The sequence below is a fragment of the Epinephelus moara genome, chromosome 13, assembly GCF_006386435.1.
Source record: "Epinephelus moara isolate mb chromosome 13, YSFRI_EMoa_1.0, whole genome shotgun sequence".
In the NCBI taxonomy this organism is placed as follows: Eukaryota; Metazoa; Chordata; class Actinopteri; order Perciformes; family Serranidae; genus Epinephelus; species Epinephelus moara.
Window position 1 is genome coordinate 12221557 of NC_065518.1, and position 17555 is coordinate 12239111.

Sequence of the window (17555 nt, forward strand, 5' to 3'; positions counted from 1 at the left end):
TAAACCTTAGACCCAAGCCTGTTCTATTTCCAGTCTAAAAACTATGCCAGCACAGTGGTAAGACTTTATTTTCTACTCAAAGTTCTGCCTGAATAGTCAACACTGATGCAGCCTATTCCAAGCAGGGTCAATTTTTAGCCACCCTAGCAGCGTAGCTCTATGTATGGCAATGTGAGCGTGTCAGTCAATCTGTAAACAACCACTGAAACATCTCAACAACCATATAAAGGATTCCCAAGAAACTTTGTACAGATATTCACGAGTTCTAGCTGACGTATCTTCATGACTTTGGAACATGGTCATCGTTATATGTGCGTAACATTAGCATGTTAGCATTGAGACAGGAAATACTTTTCATTGCTGCTTGAGGATTGCAATCACTTAAATTACATTGTACAACCAACTTCAGTTGACGTAAGGCAAACTGAATGTCAAGGACACAGACTAACAAGTCGGCACAGGTACATACTTTCGTACGTTCTGAGCAAAGCAAAAACTGGTTGATTCTCTTGTGTCAAAAACACAACATCTGAGCCATTCATGCTTTTGAATGGGCGAAAAGACATTCTTGACACATTTCCACAAAGTATTTGGGGTTTTTTTTCTCAACGGTTTTACTAATGGGAAGGTTGTACGAACGCAGATCTGTGTCATAACTTGTGCTTCTTTTTTGCAGTTTTTTCTTACTTTTTCTTACATTTAAAAGTCCAGTGTGCAGGATTTAGGGGCATATATTGGCAGGAATGAGATGTAATAAGTGGCCTATGTTTTCGTTAGTGTGTAATCACCTAGAAATAACAATTGCTGTGTTTTCTTTACCTTAGGGTGCTCTCAGACCTAGAGTTGTCTTGCTTTGGTCTGCATCAGGGACTAATTTTGTTACAAAGTTGTATAATTGCCTAGAGTTGGTTCATGTTCTCACGGCAGCATTTACAAGCGGACCAGATAAAATTGAGTGAGAAAGCTGCTCTTGATTGGTCAGAATTTCCATGCAGGAAAAATCCAGGAAGTAAACCAAACGTTGAAGAAGAGTACACTTGCAAGATAAATGTGACACTTTCTAATGTCACAATGGAAGGACAACTACACAGGTTGATTTTAGCGCTGCTCATCGTGGACTATATTGCTGTCATTGTTCATTTTAGTCAAACCATACAGTTTGAAAACGAGGCGTGGCTCCAACTAGAAAACAATGTTTTGTGAATGTGCATATTAAGGCAGTACAGGAGGAGGTGCACATTAATAATCCTCCAGGACTGTAACATGCTCATGTTTAACCCAAACAATGTGTCATGTGACTGCAGTTGGTTCAGATCCAGGTCAGAACATGTTCTCACTGCACCAGAATTTGTTTGTAACTGGACCGAGACCACCTCTTCAAGAAGGTCTCACTCCGGTTGCACACCTGATTGCTGTGTTCACACCTGCCCAAATGAACCGCACTTAGGGGGCAAACAAACTCGGGTTTGATTGAATCGAACCAAACTGGGCAGGTGTGAAAGCATCCTTAGAATGAGGCGATGAGTACTCATCCACGGAGATTGACATGTTTTACTGTCATGTTTCTACAGTAGCCCAGAGCAGACAAACCAAACACTGGCTCTAGAGGAACATTCATGTTTTTGTGTCTTTGCGTCTCTCAGTGCACTGATTTTTAATGTGAAACTGCTTTAATCAGTGTTTTGAATCATCATGTCAGTTTGTTTTGGAAAGAAAGAAACCTCTGTGGATAATTCAGCTCCTGGTTAAAGCCCCTGAACGTCTGAATCTTACGTTATAAGAGGAAAAAAGGTGAGCACACAGTAGCAGGTCTTGGACCAGCAGCCCATCTGCGACGAGTCAAACATCATTGCAAAGTGAAAATGCTTTATTCTGTGTGTTTGCGCATCTGTTTGTTTCAGAGAGATTGCCACTAGATGCCACTACATCCTACACACTGCTCCTTTAAGATTTACATTTTTACATCCCACACATCCTGTCAGTCACAAATTGTGCCACATATTCAACTGTTGCCGACAGTCATTTTAAACTGGACAATCCTGCAGCCAAGAAAACCAAAGGAAGTCCCCTCTGATCAGTCTCCTATAACACTTCATGGTTCTCACTCAAACATACTGATAAAGTTATAGACTTTGGTTAAGCTTGAGGAAGCTTTAGAGCATTAGTTTCCATTGCAGCGTCTGGACTTAAGCCTTATTTATACCAATTTTGGGGGAAAATATCTCAAATCCCTTCAGGGATGTCAGTTCCAAGTGGGGAATATATCTTTGTAGCTGCTCACCAAATGCAGGAAGAATAAAAATATGAGTTGGATGATTGAACAAAAATTTTCAAAGGTTACAATGACCCCAATTTAATTTATCTAACTTTAAAAAATTAAATGAGGAAAAGAGAGCAATGTTTAACTGCATTGCTGGCAGAGGCTTTGCTATTTAATATCAGTCAATGAGGAAAAGTAGCCCGTGGTTCATTATTATAAAACAAATTAAGATCAGCAGTAATCTAATTTACGTGTAAAAAAATAAAAAAAAGCCTGCCTTTTAAAGAAAATGAATAACATGGATATTGCTCACTTCGTGGTGGTGCAGGAAACCAAATATAGAAGAGTCCCATCGCCTTTGCTTTACTTTATTGTCACCATCTCAGTCAAAAGACCTTTCCCAAGACAAGTGGCTCAAATCAAATCAAATTCTGAATATATGATTAAACAGAAGCCTCTCTCATCACATGGACTTCAAATGTTTGGCTTTTGTTGCTGCTAAGATGAACCAGAACACAGCATTTATCTATGAAACCTACTATTTTATCACTGTTTCTATTATTACATCTTGTTTGAAGACGGGGGACAATATCAGTCATGCCAGTGTGAACATGATTCTAATTCTATTATTCTAATTAGCTGATGCATGCTGGTCCGAGATTTTTTACAAATGAGGTTTTCGCCGTCTCAGTGTAAAAACTGAGTCAAAATAGATAATATTGACTTGCTAATAATGACTTTCTTATCTTACAGTCCTCCACATCATCATTATTAGTTGTTATACCCAGAATAGAATCATACTCTCGGGCAAGTACAACAGCACTGACAGATGTGGCTGCATTCAGCAAGCCTGTATTTGAGCCTGTGAGGGAACTCTCAGGAGTCATATGAGCAGTTCAGGATCAAACAGTCTGAGGCCCTCAGAGCCCAAAATGGCCCACTCAACTCTACTCTCTACATATAGTAGACTTTTATGGCTCCACTGGCCAATTCCTCACTATGGCTGCTGAGATGGAGTCAGAGGTTCAAGAGCTGTTTTTTGTGTGTGCAACCACTGCTGCTGGAGTGAGTCAGTATGGAGGAGACCTTTGGATGGGTTTGTAGACTTCAATCGCTGCAGGAGAACAACTAAAGATTGGAGGTTAGTTAGACGATCCTGCAGGTGGATGGCGGAAAAAAAAGAGTTCTTCTAACCGAAGAAAGTCTCTTTTCAAAGCAGAGAGGAAAGAGCAGGTTAAAGAGACAGAGACCATGTGGACTTTCTACAAGGACGGGCTGACACAAAGCAACATGGGTGGCACATGCTTACTCACTATGTTCAGTAACAAGGAATGAATTGATTAAGCTGGCCGGCATTGAACAGAGCCTCTCACGTAGCCTTCAGCCTTGGCGGGAACAAACAAACTCAAAAGATGTTCTGGATGTTGACAGCTCTATTCGGCAATGCACAATGGAGGTGGGTTAAAGAGGATAAGGCCATGGCATGAATTACAACAAGAAAACCTACTCGGAGCACAGACGCCACAAGAAAACAGACAATGGGGAGCGTATAACCTTTATTAAAGGGACACTGCTGCAACTTAGTGCTGAACTTCCATAAGGCTGGGTGACTTGCAAAAAACAGATGATAAAAGTAGTCAAAACAGATTTGAATTGTGACTGTTTGGTCTCAAGGGTGGAGGTTTTGTGGCAACACTTTGGGAGACATATGAAACACATTTGAAACGTGGGGTTTGGGGGTCTTCTGGCAGAAATTTTGGAGCGTCAAACATTTAATTTCCTGCATTCTGGTGAATGTTCATGCACCAATTTGTGCATTTTAGAAAGTACAGATAATGTTTAATACAGAATATGAGTGTACAGATTATCAGATGATTTGTAAAAATGGAGCCAAAATATACAGGAAGTAAGGTTGCAGTATCGAGCTCATACACCTATCTGACCCAATCCTGAGCAACGCCGTTGATCGCTGGCACACTGATTGACACACAGCTGCCAATCATGACATCACCCCCCCTTTTTTGTAGCATCAAGTAACTAATTAAAACCAAGCTTATCGGAAAAATTAACACAGCCACCACCTCCCCATCTTTATGGATTCATCAGCCGCATACGCCTCAGCAGTCAGCAGCCTCAGAGTCATCAGCCACCACCAACACCACCAGTGTCTGGACTCCATGGGGGGATTTATGCTGCTCAGATGCCCCTTGATCACAAAATATCTCCCAAGCACCAAAGACGTCTGTTAAATCTTAATGGAAATGGAGACATGTTGTCTGTCTTTATTTATATACATTCTAAGAAAGAAACTGTGTGTCGTCGATATTAGAACTGAAAAGAATCGAAAGCTTCAGACTAGTGTTAAAAAAAGTTTTTCTTACTCTTACTCTATTTTCAATTCTATTTACATGGATTCCTCTGGAGTTGTCTGCATATTTACTGCAACATCTTTGTTTTCCATCTTCCAAACAAGAGCTAACAAATTTGCCAAATATGCCTAGTGAAGGCTCAACTGCCTGTTTCCTCAACAGAGCATACAAAATATATTCCTCATCCTGAAAATGGCCTCTTTTCTTATGCAACAAACTGGCTGTAAAGGGGGCTCTTTACACTTCCCTAAATTTCTATGTTGTTTGTCATCATGTTAAAATGCATGCCAGAAAAAGACTAAATAAAATATTTTCCCCTGCAAATGTGTCCCCATAAAATACAAATGCTGCACAAAAGGTGAGCCCGCGGGACAGTCTGTAAACATTTTGTGGTGTTGATCCCACCGTGCCGCCCGGGGACGGTGGGATCAACAGTGCAGTGGTTAGCGCTGTCGCCTCACAGCAAGACGGTTCCAGCTTTGAACCTGCCAGCTGGCTGAGGCCCTTCTGTGTGGAGTTTGCATGTTCCCCTCGACTCAGCGTGGGTTTTCTCCAGGTTCTCCGGCTTCCCCCCACAGTCCAAAGACATGCATGTTCATTGATGACTCTAAATTGTACGTAGGTGTGAATGTGAGCGTGAACGGTTGTCTGTCTCCATGAGTCAGGCCTGTGATAGTCTGACAACCTGTCCAGGGTGTACACTGTCTGTTGCCCAGTCCATCTAGGATAGGCTCCAGCACACTCATGACCCTGAACCAGGATAAGTAGTCATGGATAATGAATGGATGAATGACCGCACAGTGGCCCTGAAAGCTCAAGGCCCTGCAAATGAAGAGAACACGTGCAAATAGACAAATAAAGAACATCTCTGCCAATTTGCTCAGCACATGCACAGCACTTGTAAAACAGAAATTTAACTCTACATTCGCTGCATTTAGAAAAAAGCTGCAAAAAGAAAAACATGCTGCAAGAAGCTTACATCAGTGAGGGAAGCTGTTCTCAGGGGACACTAAAAAGTGATGCATAATAATAGGCAAAAGGCTAACGCTAGGTTAACAGCAGATATCGACAATGATATCTGCGGGAGCCCTCAGATCTAGAGTTGTCTTTCTGTGGTCTGAATCAGGGACTAGTTTTGTTTCAAAGCTGTATAATTGCCTAGAGTTGGTTCATGTTCTCACGGCAGCATTTACAAGCGGACCAGATCAAATGCCTTGTGTGAGAAAGCTGCTCTTGATTGGTCAGAATTTCCATGTGGGAAAAATCCAGGAAGTAAAGCAAACGTTGAAGAAGAGTACACTTGCAAGATAAATGTGACACTTTCTAATGTCACAATGGAGGGACAACTACGCAGGTTGATTTTAGCGCTGCTCATCGTGGACTATATTGCTGTCATTGTTCATTTTAGTCAAACCATACAGTTTGAAAACGAGGCGCGGCTCCAACTAGAAAACAATGTTTTGATGCATTGGATGTGCTGAATGTGCATATTAAGGCAGTACAGGAGGAGGTGCACATTAATAATCCTCCAGGACTGTAACATGCTCATGTTTAACCCAAACAATGTGTCATGTGACTGCAGTTGGTTCAGATCCAGGTCGGAACACGTTCTCACCACAAACGAACCGCACCAGAGTTCATTTGTAACCGGACCACTTCTTCAAGAAGGTCTCGGTCCGGTTAATTTGCTGCTCATCCGAGTGCAATGGCTGTGTTCACACCTGCCAAAACAAACCGTACTTAGTGGGCAAAGGAAAAACAAATTCCCCTCCACCACCACCATTATAAAACAGACGTCTGTAAAACTGTTAACTGGACACCTTGAACTGCAAACAAAATCAATTATGACTCATTCTATTGTGGATTTTTGATCCATGGAGGCTTAATATCTCTAAATCTTCCCTCGAGTCAAGAAAAGCGGTTTAAAAATCTGTGATGTCATCACAATGTAAAGTCTATTGGCCATGCTTATTCAGTGGGTTGCATACTCTGGAAGTAAACCCAGTAGCTAGAAACTTTATAGTTGTGTGCGTCATTCAAGCAGTTAAATAGGCGCCATCTTGGGGTCCAGTCCCCCCCAATCCAGTCATGACAATACATCTGTGGCCACAAAGCAGCCATGTGCGTTGCATTTTAGTGTCCCCTGGAAACATTACCTGTTGTGATGTAAAATCTCTGCAGTGCATTTTTTCTCTTTGCAGCACTTTTCCTAAACGCTGCGCATGTGTTGTCAAACTGATGTGAATGTTTCTTCATTATTGTGTGTACTGCAAGTGTTTTCTTAATTTGCAATGCATTGAGCGCTCAGTGCCACCTTATGATCCACAAATGAATGAGATAACAATTATGTGTACATGCGGTTTAAGATATTTGGAGTGGGATTTAGCCTGTAAGTACACTTCTGTGCAGCTCTGTAGAGGTTTATAGAATAGTGTAGAATAAATAACTCATCATCTTTCCCAGCAGGGAAGATGAACTATTTGAAACTGCTTCATTTACCTGCTTTAAAATAACAGATAACATTATTTTTATACTTCACACACATATTTACTCACTTTCCCACCTGAGAGCTGACCCTCAGTGACCAGCTCCACCGTGCCATCAGGTTTGGTTTTGGTGTCTTGAACAAGGGTATCTTCAACAAGGGTATCTTCACGGCAGATGTTTCGTCAGCTGCATTTTCCAGTTGAGCTGTGGATTTCAAGCACAGATCTGCCTCTCCGAATTCGAGGCTGGTGAGTTACATAAAAGGTTTGCTGACTAGCCTCTCTCAGAGGCAGAAGAATGAGCACGGCTGCTGTTCATGGAGCTGACATTACAGGCCAGACTGTGGCTGTCCACTTTGTTTGATTCTGAATCAGTGCTCACACGGCATACATGAGGAGCATGTTATTTTTGGGAGAACACACAATGAAACACTGAGGGAAATAGAAACTCAGCACCCCCTGGTGTTGGTACTGAAGCCCAGATTTCCTGTCTTATTTGTCCCAGTTCATGTTTTAACAAATGCAAAGGCACAAGTGGAAATTCATTAAAAACCGATTAATGGTCGCACATATAGGAGCTTAGGACATGTCAATCAATAGGTCATTCAGATCAGTAAATAAAGTCCTCAACATTGTTTCTGAGACTTGAATGAACCCTTTTCCTTTCACATTTTTATTTATTAATGTTGTTATTTTCTTAATGTGTTACTGTCTAAAACCTCAAGTCAAAGTTTATTAAATCCCAGTTTTACAAAGCATGCCTCAAACTGCTGTACAGGTAAAAATTTCGATTTCATTTTAAATTTTATATAAAAAGTCTGATATCAAAAATAGCACTTGGCCTCAGAGTCAGAAGGCTTTACATAATAAGACATCCTTCTGTTTTTGGACCCTTGCAGCAGATAAAAAACTCCCTAAAATGCAGGCAATACTAGTTGGAAAACAACTTTTAATTGCTGGCAATTGTCTGGTTTTAACAGAAACTTAAATAGGTCATTTTAAAATCCATATATAAACAACTATATTTTACTGACGTGTATTTAAAATGAAGTATAGGCAACATAAAAACAATTATTTATACAGCCCTCTATGGTTTTACCCGAGGAGGTTATGGCAATTTGCTAATTTGAAAAAAGGCATAAAAAGGTATATCCGTAGTGGGTGGAGAAAACTTTTAGTGTGTGGAAATGAGTGTCAGTTTTTTGTTTTTTTCTTTACAGAGGACTGTATAAGTTTAAACGAACAAGACACGTTTTGAGCCTTGTTCATCAAATAACTTATCAGGTTGAGCAAACAAAGATAAAATTATATAAATTATATTATAAAAAATTACATAAATACAACAAAACAAAAAAAAATATACGCAATTATACAATATAAAATACAAACAAATAAAGCAAAACAGGTTTATTTGCATTAAATTTGATTTATAGCTCCAACATCCGGTATGGCGACTTGCCTTCAAAATAAAAGCGGAAAGCTCTGGAATTCATGACAAGTGACACGACATAGCATAGCAAAACAAAATGCTATAAAAAAGCAACTTCATATTATGATTATCTGCCGATTGATGTTCTAAATACCCCATGTTAGCCATATATATGCGCTATGATCGGAATATGCGCTTTATACTGAAATATGATGAGCGGAAGTTCGCATACTAGTGTAGTCACCATGACTTGACAATCCGTCCTGAGACCCTCAGAGCCTAAATGAGCCCCCGCTACTACCGTTAGTCAACACCTACACTTGACAGGTGTACGCGTTAGTCGTTAAAATGTTATGACCGACACCGTGAGACAGCTGTCAGACTAAAACGTCCACAGTTAGCTCAAGTTTTAACCGTCCTTGCTGTCGTGTCGCGGTAACGGTTAGCTTAATATGTGGGTTTTCGGTTACGGGTCTCTGATATGGAAAGTGGATTTTCCTTACGAGGAAAAGAGAATTGGTTACATTAAAGGCTTCAGCCGTCGGTTTTGGCAAGGCAGTACCGACCACCGGGGAGTACCTGGTAAGGTGAGTGTTCTTGGGCTTACTTCCGTTTAATGGTCGCAGTAACTGATGTGAGTTTGCCATGTCTGTGGGCCCAGGGTTGCCTTATCAAATGGGGCAAAAACAAGTGAAAGCAGTATATAAAAGAGCTCCGTTAATGTTAAACGTCTAGACAAGAATTTAGTGGTTTAGCTACTGAACAGTTTTTGGTAAATCACCGAATTTTAATTATATATCTGTTCACATTTGACCTGTAGCTACCCATTAAATAAACAACAGTCTGTGGTTAAACAGGAACACAGCTACTAGCATCACGTGACTGCTAAGTAAGGATGAAGTCAGCTAATTTGGGGCAGTGATTTTTGGGGGGAGATTACAAAGAAATCCAAATGATACTACTTTGGTTGTTACTTTAATGACTTGTCATGGTTCTCTGCTATATTTCTATAAAAGAAATTAAGCCGCCAAGTAAAGTAATATAGAAGCTTTGGACCTTAAGATACATGACATATTACATGATGTCCATTATCCATCTTTTAAAAATAGATCTCATACAGCAAGTCATTGGGTTGCTTTTTCAGATATCCCTTTATTTTGTCATTTTTGGCTATTAATAAGTTAACATTACTCCTTATTCATAACACTGTATACACCACTGTAGCTTGTATTATTCCCATAATCTGTTTTGTTGACATAAGTATGGGAATTGCATATGTTTTCATAAGAGAACTTAACGTAATTCTACTTAATTGCCGTACTGTGTGTGTCTTCGCTGCTGTCCCTAAGTGCTTGTTCTCTGTCTGTGTCCATTACAGCCTGGCCGGGTGGTGACACTGGTGGAGGATCCTGAGGTAAGACCGTAGAAAGGGAGAGGCTAAACTTAATGGTACAATACATTATTTTGTAATAGAGCTGCACATAATGATTAATTTCACTGTCTGTTACTTTGCCAATTACTTTCCCCATTAATTGTTTCATCTAGCAAATGGTGAAAAATGTCCATCCCACTTCCCCAGAGCCTGTGGTGATGTCTTCAGATGTCGTTATGTCCGAGCAACAGTCCAAAACCTAATTTAGTCTGTTTGCAATGATATAAAGATGAGAATTGGAGAAAATACTCACACTGGAGAAGCTGGGACCAGCAAATATCATATATATATATATATATATATATATATATATATATATATATATATATATAAACAGTATATATAATAGTTTTTTATGTAGGAAATGATTTGAATGATTAAGTGATCATCAAAATAGTAACTAATATTTGCAGCTCTCCTTTGTGATATATCAGATATGATATATGTTCAACCTTTTTCCCAGCCCATGTGATACCTTGTATAAATTATGGGCTTGACCTCCAACGCTGAACCGGACACCCTAATCCTCTTTCCGAGAGCAGGAAGTAAAACTTGTGAAACAGACCACCTGCTACACCTCAGATGTGACATTGTCATCATACCTCTGGTATCTCTGACAGCCATCTTAAAGCATTGGATGTTTACCTTTTTAACCTAGCACGTTAGTAAAGTAGTGGCAAACTAACTGTAGGAGTTTGTTTTATATTATATGACAGAAGTACGGCAAATCGGTTATGCCTTCTGACTGAACACATAATTCAAGGTATACCGCTGAGTTTATTCTATATTGGACAATTTTCTAATGTAGGTTGAGAATGCAGTCAGACAGGATATCATGTACTGACATTCAGTGACAGACCTGTTCTTCTCAGTGTCATTTTCTTCCCGAAATTCTGTTTAATACATCTCTGCTCTTGAAACTCTTTTGGTTTTATTATGTCTTGTGTTCCGAGCATGCATATGTAGCGTATGCATTAGAGTTTGGTGTGCATAAAAACACAGGACACAACCCATATTGATTCAGCAACAGTCTGTGTATTCCAATACCCATACTACCATACTATATAGTATGCCAGAAAAAGATTTAGTATGTCCCAATAGGTCAAATACAGTATGCGAAAAATACCAGGATGTTCTTCTAGGCCTACATCCAGTCTGATTTTGCAGTTTGCAAGCCAGCATGCTTTTCTGGCTATTCTGACCTTCAATTGACTGTGCAGTGAAAGATTTGTCATATCGACTGTCAGAAGTCGCAGTGACAGTGCATTCAGGTGACTGATGACCAGTTGATTAGTAATAATAGGAATATTAAATGTTTAATTGAATAAAATGATCATAAATATAACCAACGAATATTAAATAAGAGTGACAGAACTATCGAGAATATAATATGTGAGAATCTACAATGTATGCAGTTATTACTTTTTGCGAAATAAAAGCATCAGAGCTGTTCGGGTTGACCTTTGTCTCGTCATTTTGTTTTATCTCCATGATAACTGGTATATGAGCAAGATGGTCAAAGCTCAGGGCATAACGTTATGAGTAAGTAGTACGTCTTGATTGTGTGTATACTGCATGCAACAGTATGTACTTTTTAAGGACCAGGGTTTTCCCTGTCTATCTAAGACAAAGGTGGGCTACCTGGGTGATTTTGGCCACTGCCTTGGTTAAAGCGTGTGTGTGGGTGTTCAGATGTAGCGTCTCATGCGTTACTTTCATTGAAAACGTGTGTCATGCGTGCTAACAACCCAAAGCGACGCTGTAGAGGCGCGCATTTGGTGCGACGTGATTTTTTTTTTTTTTTTTTTTTTTTGTCCGGCGCACAGCTCCACGGACCTGCTTCTCCCTCCAGTGTTGTGTCAGATCCCGGTTCCCCCTCGGGCTGTGTCTCTCCTACTGTTTCCCATGGAGCTCTGCCCCGTTTGAAAGGCGAAGGAAGCCAGTATGTGGAAAGATGTCGCCTCTGAGATGTAGAATGTGTATTATAGAAGAGAAACACACATTTCAGGAGCGCTGACTTGTATCATCAGAACAGACATGTCCTCTGATTTTCAGCCTCCTTTCATATTCAGTAGAGGCAGCACAATACCTGACAGTAATATTCTCAGCTGTCAGGATGTGCCTGCTGTAAAGGGTAAATACAATCATAGAAGGCTGAAAATCACAGGACATGTCTGTTCTGATTATACAAGTCAGCAGTGTAAAGCTCAAGCATGTGGGGGCCTCCTTTCATATTTAATAGAGGGGGAGACCGTATCTAAAAGTTCAGCTGTCAAGATGCCCCCCGCCACAGGCCTTTGCCACCTTGGTCTCGAAAAAACCCAGAGAAAACCCTGCAGGACAGCTACAGTGTGGCACCAAGTGTGTTTTTTTTAATACCAGATGATCCGGTATAAACGGGACAGGTGCCAGTGTGTTCCTCTCTGTAGATAGGCGATGAAAAATGTATACTTGGTTACAGGAACCGTACCTTTTTTATCTAGGTGCATGCCACAGAGCTATTAGTAAGATTTCAGATGCGGACAGTGCGACAGGTACCAGTTTAGTAAAATATCTGTTTAAAAAATAAAGCAGTATTTGCTAAATTGAAGGCTACTGCTTTGGAAACGGACCGCCATTTGCACTTAGTCTCCAAGATTAGCCACTGGGACTAACAGTAGACAATCAATGTGACTCAGTAGGTCACTGCTACTTCCGCTACCTCACCAGAAGTTGCACCCACAACCAATTCTACAGTAGCTTCACCAATGCTTTTATTACAATACCTAAAATAAAAAAATGCCATTTTAAATGGTTGGGTATCCTATTTAAAGTGATAATTCTTTATGATACTAATCACAATTGACATATTTGCTATGAATGTGGTGTTTTTATGACACGACACATCATGTTAAGGGGAAAAGCAAACAAAATGTCATGTTGTTCATACAATAATAACAGCTTATCACTACCTGAGGGTCATAATTCACCCAACTTGTTATTTGTCACTGTATTATTGGGTATGAAACTAACAAAAATATGCAGCGTGAATGCCAACAAACACCAAGACAATGGAAATGAGATTCTATGTAATACAAAACAGAGTTTATAAATTGCACGTTATCCAGTTTTTCCAGATTGTGTAGAAAATTATACAGCTATACTAAAGCTTACAGTGGACTGCCATAATATTATGGATGTCTTATTGATCAGCATATACGCGTGACATGAGACAAAGACACGTGCTGATCAAGGTGAACTAGAGTGCGGAGGAGGAGATGGCATCTTGTACAGTAGAAACAAAGCAAAGGACAGTCTATTGTATTCTGACCTTGGATGACAGATGATTTGTCGCAGTAGATGGGAAAGAGATAGGGAGATGCAGAGTGTGTGACGTAGCGAGAACATGGTAAGCATCTGGAAAACATGTACTTAGAGGTGATTGATGAGTATCTTAAAAATGTTACTGATAAAATCAAAATCATTGTTCAAACGGTATGTCAGTGAAACAGTAACAGATTATTTACATTACTGATTATTCTGCAGATTCTTTTTTGATTAATCAATTAATTGCTTCCTCAGAAAATAGCAAAATATGCTCATCATAGTCCAATTTGACGTCGTCACATTGCTTGTTTTGTTTCAACCAACGGTCCAATACACAAAGATGTTTACTGAAATCTGATAGAAACAAAAGAGAAACAGTAAATATTAGGTGACACTCATGGCCAGAGGCACTATGTTAACAGGCTGTCCGTCTGTCCATCTATCCATCCATCCGTCTGTTTCATTCTCATGAACGCAGTATTTCAAGAACACCTTGAATTTTCTTCAAATTCGGCACAATTGTTAACTTGGACTCAGCGATGAACTGATTAGAATTTGGTGGTCAAAGGTCAAGGTCACTGTGACCTTGCATCCATCTCATTCTTGTGAGTGCAATTTCTCAGGAAGGCCTTCGAGGGAATTGCTTCAAATTTGGCTTTTGGCCATTACTCAAGAATTCATACTCTGATTAAGTCATTATTACACACAGATGTCTAATAGGATATAATGATGAAGTGATGACATTTTAATATCCAGAAGGTCAAAGGTCAGCTTAACTGTGGCATAGGCGTGGGCAATATGGCCCTAAAATAATACCACGATAGTTCAGGGTATTTTTCCGATAACAGTATTCTTGACGATAAGACAAATTAGTTCAAAAAATGTATATATATTATTATATATATGTACATTACCAAAGGTTTATCAAAAAATCACTTGACGACACCGTGTGCACACAGCAAAAGAGGAGAGGGAGAGACGCTGTGCTGCTGCCAGAGGAGCCGCTGAATGAGTTCCCTCTGAGCGAAAACTCGCTAAAGGAATCTGAGGTCCAGGCTGTTCACGAAACATTCAGGACGCCACAGTTTATTCCACACTACTGAAGCTGCTCCTGTTTTTGGAACCACCGCAGAGTCGCTAATTATTTTGCTTTCAGTCATGCTTGTTGTTGCTGTGGGTAACAGTATGACGTCAATATGTCAACAAGCCGAAATATTGCGAGTATCACGATATGAATTTTTCATATGATATTAGAAAATATACCGGTATTATCGTGAATGAAAAGATATGGCACACCCCTACTGTGATATCAAAATGCAAAAACACTTCTCTGGCCATTATCAAACAACATAACTCATGAACAGAAGGGGAGACATTTGGTCTGATACTGAATTGGTGACACTAATCTCGGGTGCCCACCTTGAAACTATGCTGACTGGGCGCACCCAGTAGCTTAGTGGGTGGAGCAGGCACCCCATCTACAAAGGCACTGTCTTTGCTGCAGTGGCCATGGGTTTGATTCCAGCTCATGACCCTTTGCTGCATGTCATCCCCCTTTCATGCTTGGTCCATCCAATCTAAGAAAAGCCAAAAAAAAGTCTTTAAAAAGAAACTGTACCAATTGTGTAGATATTCTGTGCTGCTGGGGGCAGATGTGTGAAGCATCCATGTTTTCACAGATACATACAACAGCGAGGCAGCAATTGTAGTTGCTACTAGTAGAAGGTAAAAAATATTAAAGGAATTTTTCTTCCACACCTTTATGTATAGAGTTCAACCCTGCATTCTTTGCTACAGATGCCAAGCTACCTGTTTTTCTTGTTTCACTCATCTTCAGGGGTGTGTTTGGGGTGTTGCCTACAAGCTGCCGACGGGCCGGGAGCAGGAAGTGAAGAGCTACCTCGACTACCGAGAAAAAGGTGGTTATCAGGTCATCACTGTGACCTTTCACCCCCGTCCACCACTCTCTCCCCCGCCCAACCAGACGCTGCTCTACATCGGCTCTCAGGACAATCCGAACTACCTCGGCCCTGCCCCTCTGGAGGATATAGCCAATCAGATCATCAACTCTACCGGTCCAAGCGGGCAGAACACGGAGTATCTCTTTCAGCTGGCTGATGCTGTGAGAACAATTCTGCCTGAGGACTCAGATACGCACCTGTTTTCTCTAGAAACTTTAGTAAGAGACAGAATGCACAGTAGGCAGAAACACTCACACACTCAGACAGGTTGATTGTGATTAGATAACAAATTAGACTTGATCAATAATACATACCAGGCTTGATTTGTCAAATAATCTCAGGGTTAAAGATGTTCATGGAGCCAGTAAGGATATTTGTCAGGTGCAGAAATTATGTTGACAAAGTCTGTTTGTAGTGTCACACACCACAAGTAAATGTCATGTTAGTGCAAATAATATGTATTAAAAACTGCTTTAAAATAAAAATGTAAATTACATAAGGCACTGTGGAGTGATCACAAAATATGCTTCGGATAAACTTGTCATTTTAGTCGTACAACATACAACAGTACAAATAATGTTATGGGTGAATAATTTATTCTGAGTGGATGCATTTACATTTACATATACATTTAGTCTGTTTGAATGAATTTTTAAACATGACAACATCTGATGTATGTGTGCACTGCTGGGTAAAATATAGAGCCCATGTAATAATTCCAGTAGGACCCAGAGCAGTATTATTTCATTATGTTCCTTTGCGGTTCATTTAAAGCCCTTAAAAGCTTGTGAGAAAAGCAGTCACCAAGATGTAACCAACACTGATGTAACCACAATTTGATTACCCCACCTTCTGGATCTGATATTTTAGATTATTTCGATCAGTGGTTCCCAACTGGTCAGTCACGGTCTAAAAGTGTGTGGCGGGTCCACTCTGAATGGGCCGTGAGTGGCTTGCAAAGTATGATATGATACTAAGATATTAAAGTTTCTAAACGCGACAGTCTGAGCATTAATATAGCAGCAAACAACTGTTTCATATGTAAAGATACAGTGGAGTAATGGCGTCCTGACCAAAGTATGAAGTCATGCTTCTCTGTGGGTTGTCGTGGTGGCCGATCCAGCCACACGCACATGCTAGTGCATGTGAGTACCTGTGAGTGTGTCCCACTGGCCAGCTAATAGCAGCCACTCTGCACTGCACTCACACAGCGATTAGCACTAATATTGGTACAGCTTCAACACGTAGTTTCCCTCCTGGTTAACAATGTTAGCTCTGTCAGCACTGTTGCCATTGTTAGCACAGTAAATGGAGTTGGCACATACGTAGACTGTATATAAAGATGGACAACATGTCTCTATTTCCTCTTACTGTACAAAAATGAAGCCAAAATACCCCAGATATGTATGCTGCCATCTTGCGCTGATGACATAATTGGGAGCCACAGTCTGCGCAGTTTGTGCGAAGCTCCCGCCCACACACCTGTCTTTTTTTTTTTTGATGTTTACTTTTGACTTTATAGTTTTTCCTGTGTCCCATCCACTAACATAGAGGGGGCGGGGTTTATGATCCATACTGCAGCCAGCCACCAGGGGGCGATAAAGATGTTTTGGCTTCACTTTCTGGGACCTGTCACGACGTCCATTTTTATCATACAGTCTGTGAGTTAGTACCGTAAGCTGTTAGCTACCTGCTTGCTCATGCGCATGTCTATAACTGTGGGTCTGCAGGAGCTCTCAGGTGTTGCATGGCGATGATACTGCCCAGCTCAGCCACCTCCACGTTGAGAACTGTGTGCATCTGAATCGTAGATATGCTCTGAATGTTGCGTACAGCTCCTTTTAAAAGGAGCCAGACAATTTATGATGCTGTTTTTCAGTCTCTAAAAACATCATGACTCATGTCCACATTTTTATTTTTAATTTACCAGATTGAACAAGTAGGTTAGAAATCTACTTACCCAAAGTCAATTTTTACTTGCCCCTACTCAACTAGTTGCAGTCCTTACTGTTGAGCCCTTCACAATAAAAGCTCCTTCCAAAGTTACTAGTTCAACCAGTTAGTCCTGCTTTGGCAAATGTCCTTGATCTCTCTCTGTCACATGATAACCTAGTTTCAGGGCAGGTATCATCATTATCAAGTGTAATCACACTATCACACAGCGTACAGCCACACAAGGTTGTATTTAACAGCCACGCTTCCTCTCATTCTGCCAGCATACGTCTCAGCACAGTGAACATACCAAAGTCAACAGCACTGCATCAGAAAAAATCAGCATGCAGAATAAAAATGGTGACAGCTCTATCTGTGAT

The 17555-nt window shown here is 40.4% G+C and overlaps 1 protein-coding gene across 1 annotated transcript; it reads left to right on the top strand.

Annotated features, from left to right (window-relative positions):
* Positions 1-8774: 8774 nt before the first annotated feature.
* chac2 (ChaC, cation transport regulator homolog 2 (E. coli)) lies at positions 8775-17547 on the top strand. The gene is made up of 3 exons (XM_050060028.1): positions 8775-9131; positions 9923-9958; positions 15120-17547. Exons 1-3 carry the CDS (start codon positions 8997-8999, stop codon positions 15513-15515), a joined length of 567 nt encoding a protein of 188 aa, XP_049915985.1. The 5' UTR covers positions 8775-8996; the 3' UTR covers positions 15516-17547.
* Positions 17548-17555: the final 8 nt, after the last annotated feature.

Bases quoted from the DNA above. Each gene is read 5' to 3' on its own strand.
- chac2 (XM_050060028.1), top strand. From the start codon at position 8,997: ATGTGGGTTTTCGGTTACGGGTCTCTGATATGGAAAGTGGATTTTCCT. The intron at 9,132-9,922 runs GTGAGTGTTCTT...TGTCCATTACAG, and splicing joins ACCGGGGAGTACCTGGTAAG to CCTGGCCGGGTGGTGACACT. The intron at 9,959-15,119 runs GTAAGACCGTAG...ACTCATCTTCAG, and splicing joins CACTGGTGGAGGATCCTGAG to GGGTGTGTTTGGGGTGTTGC.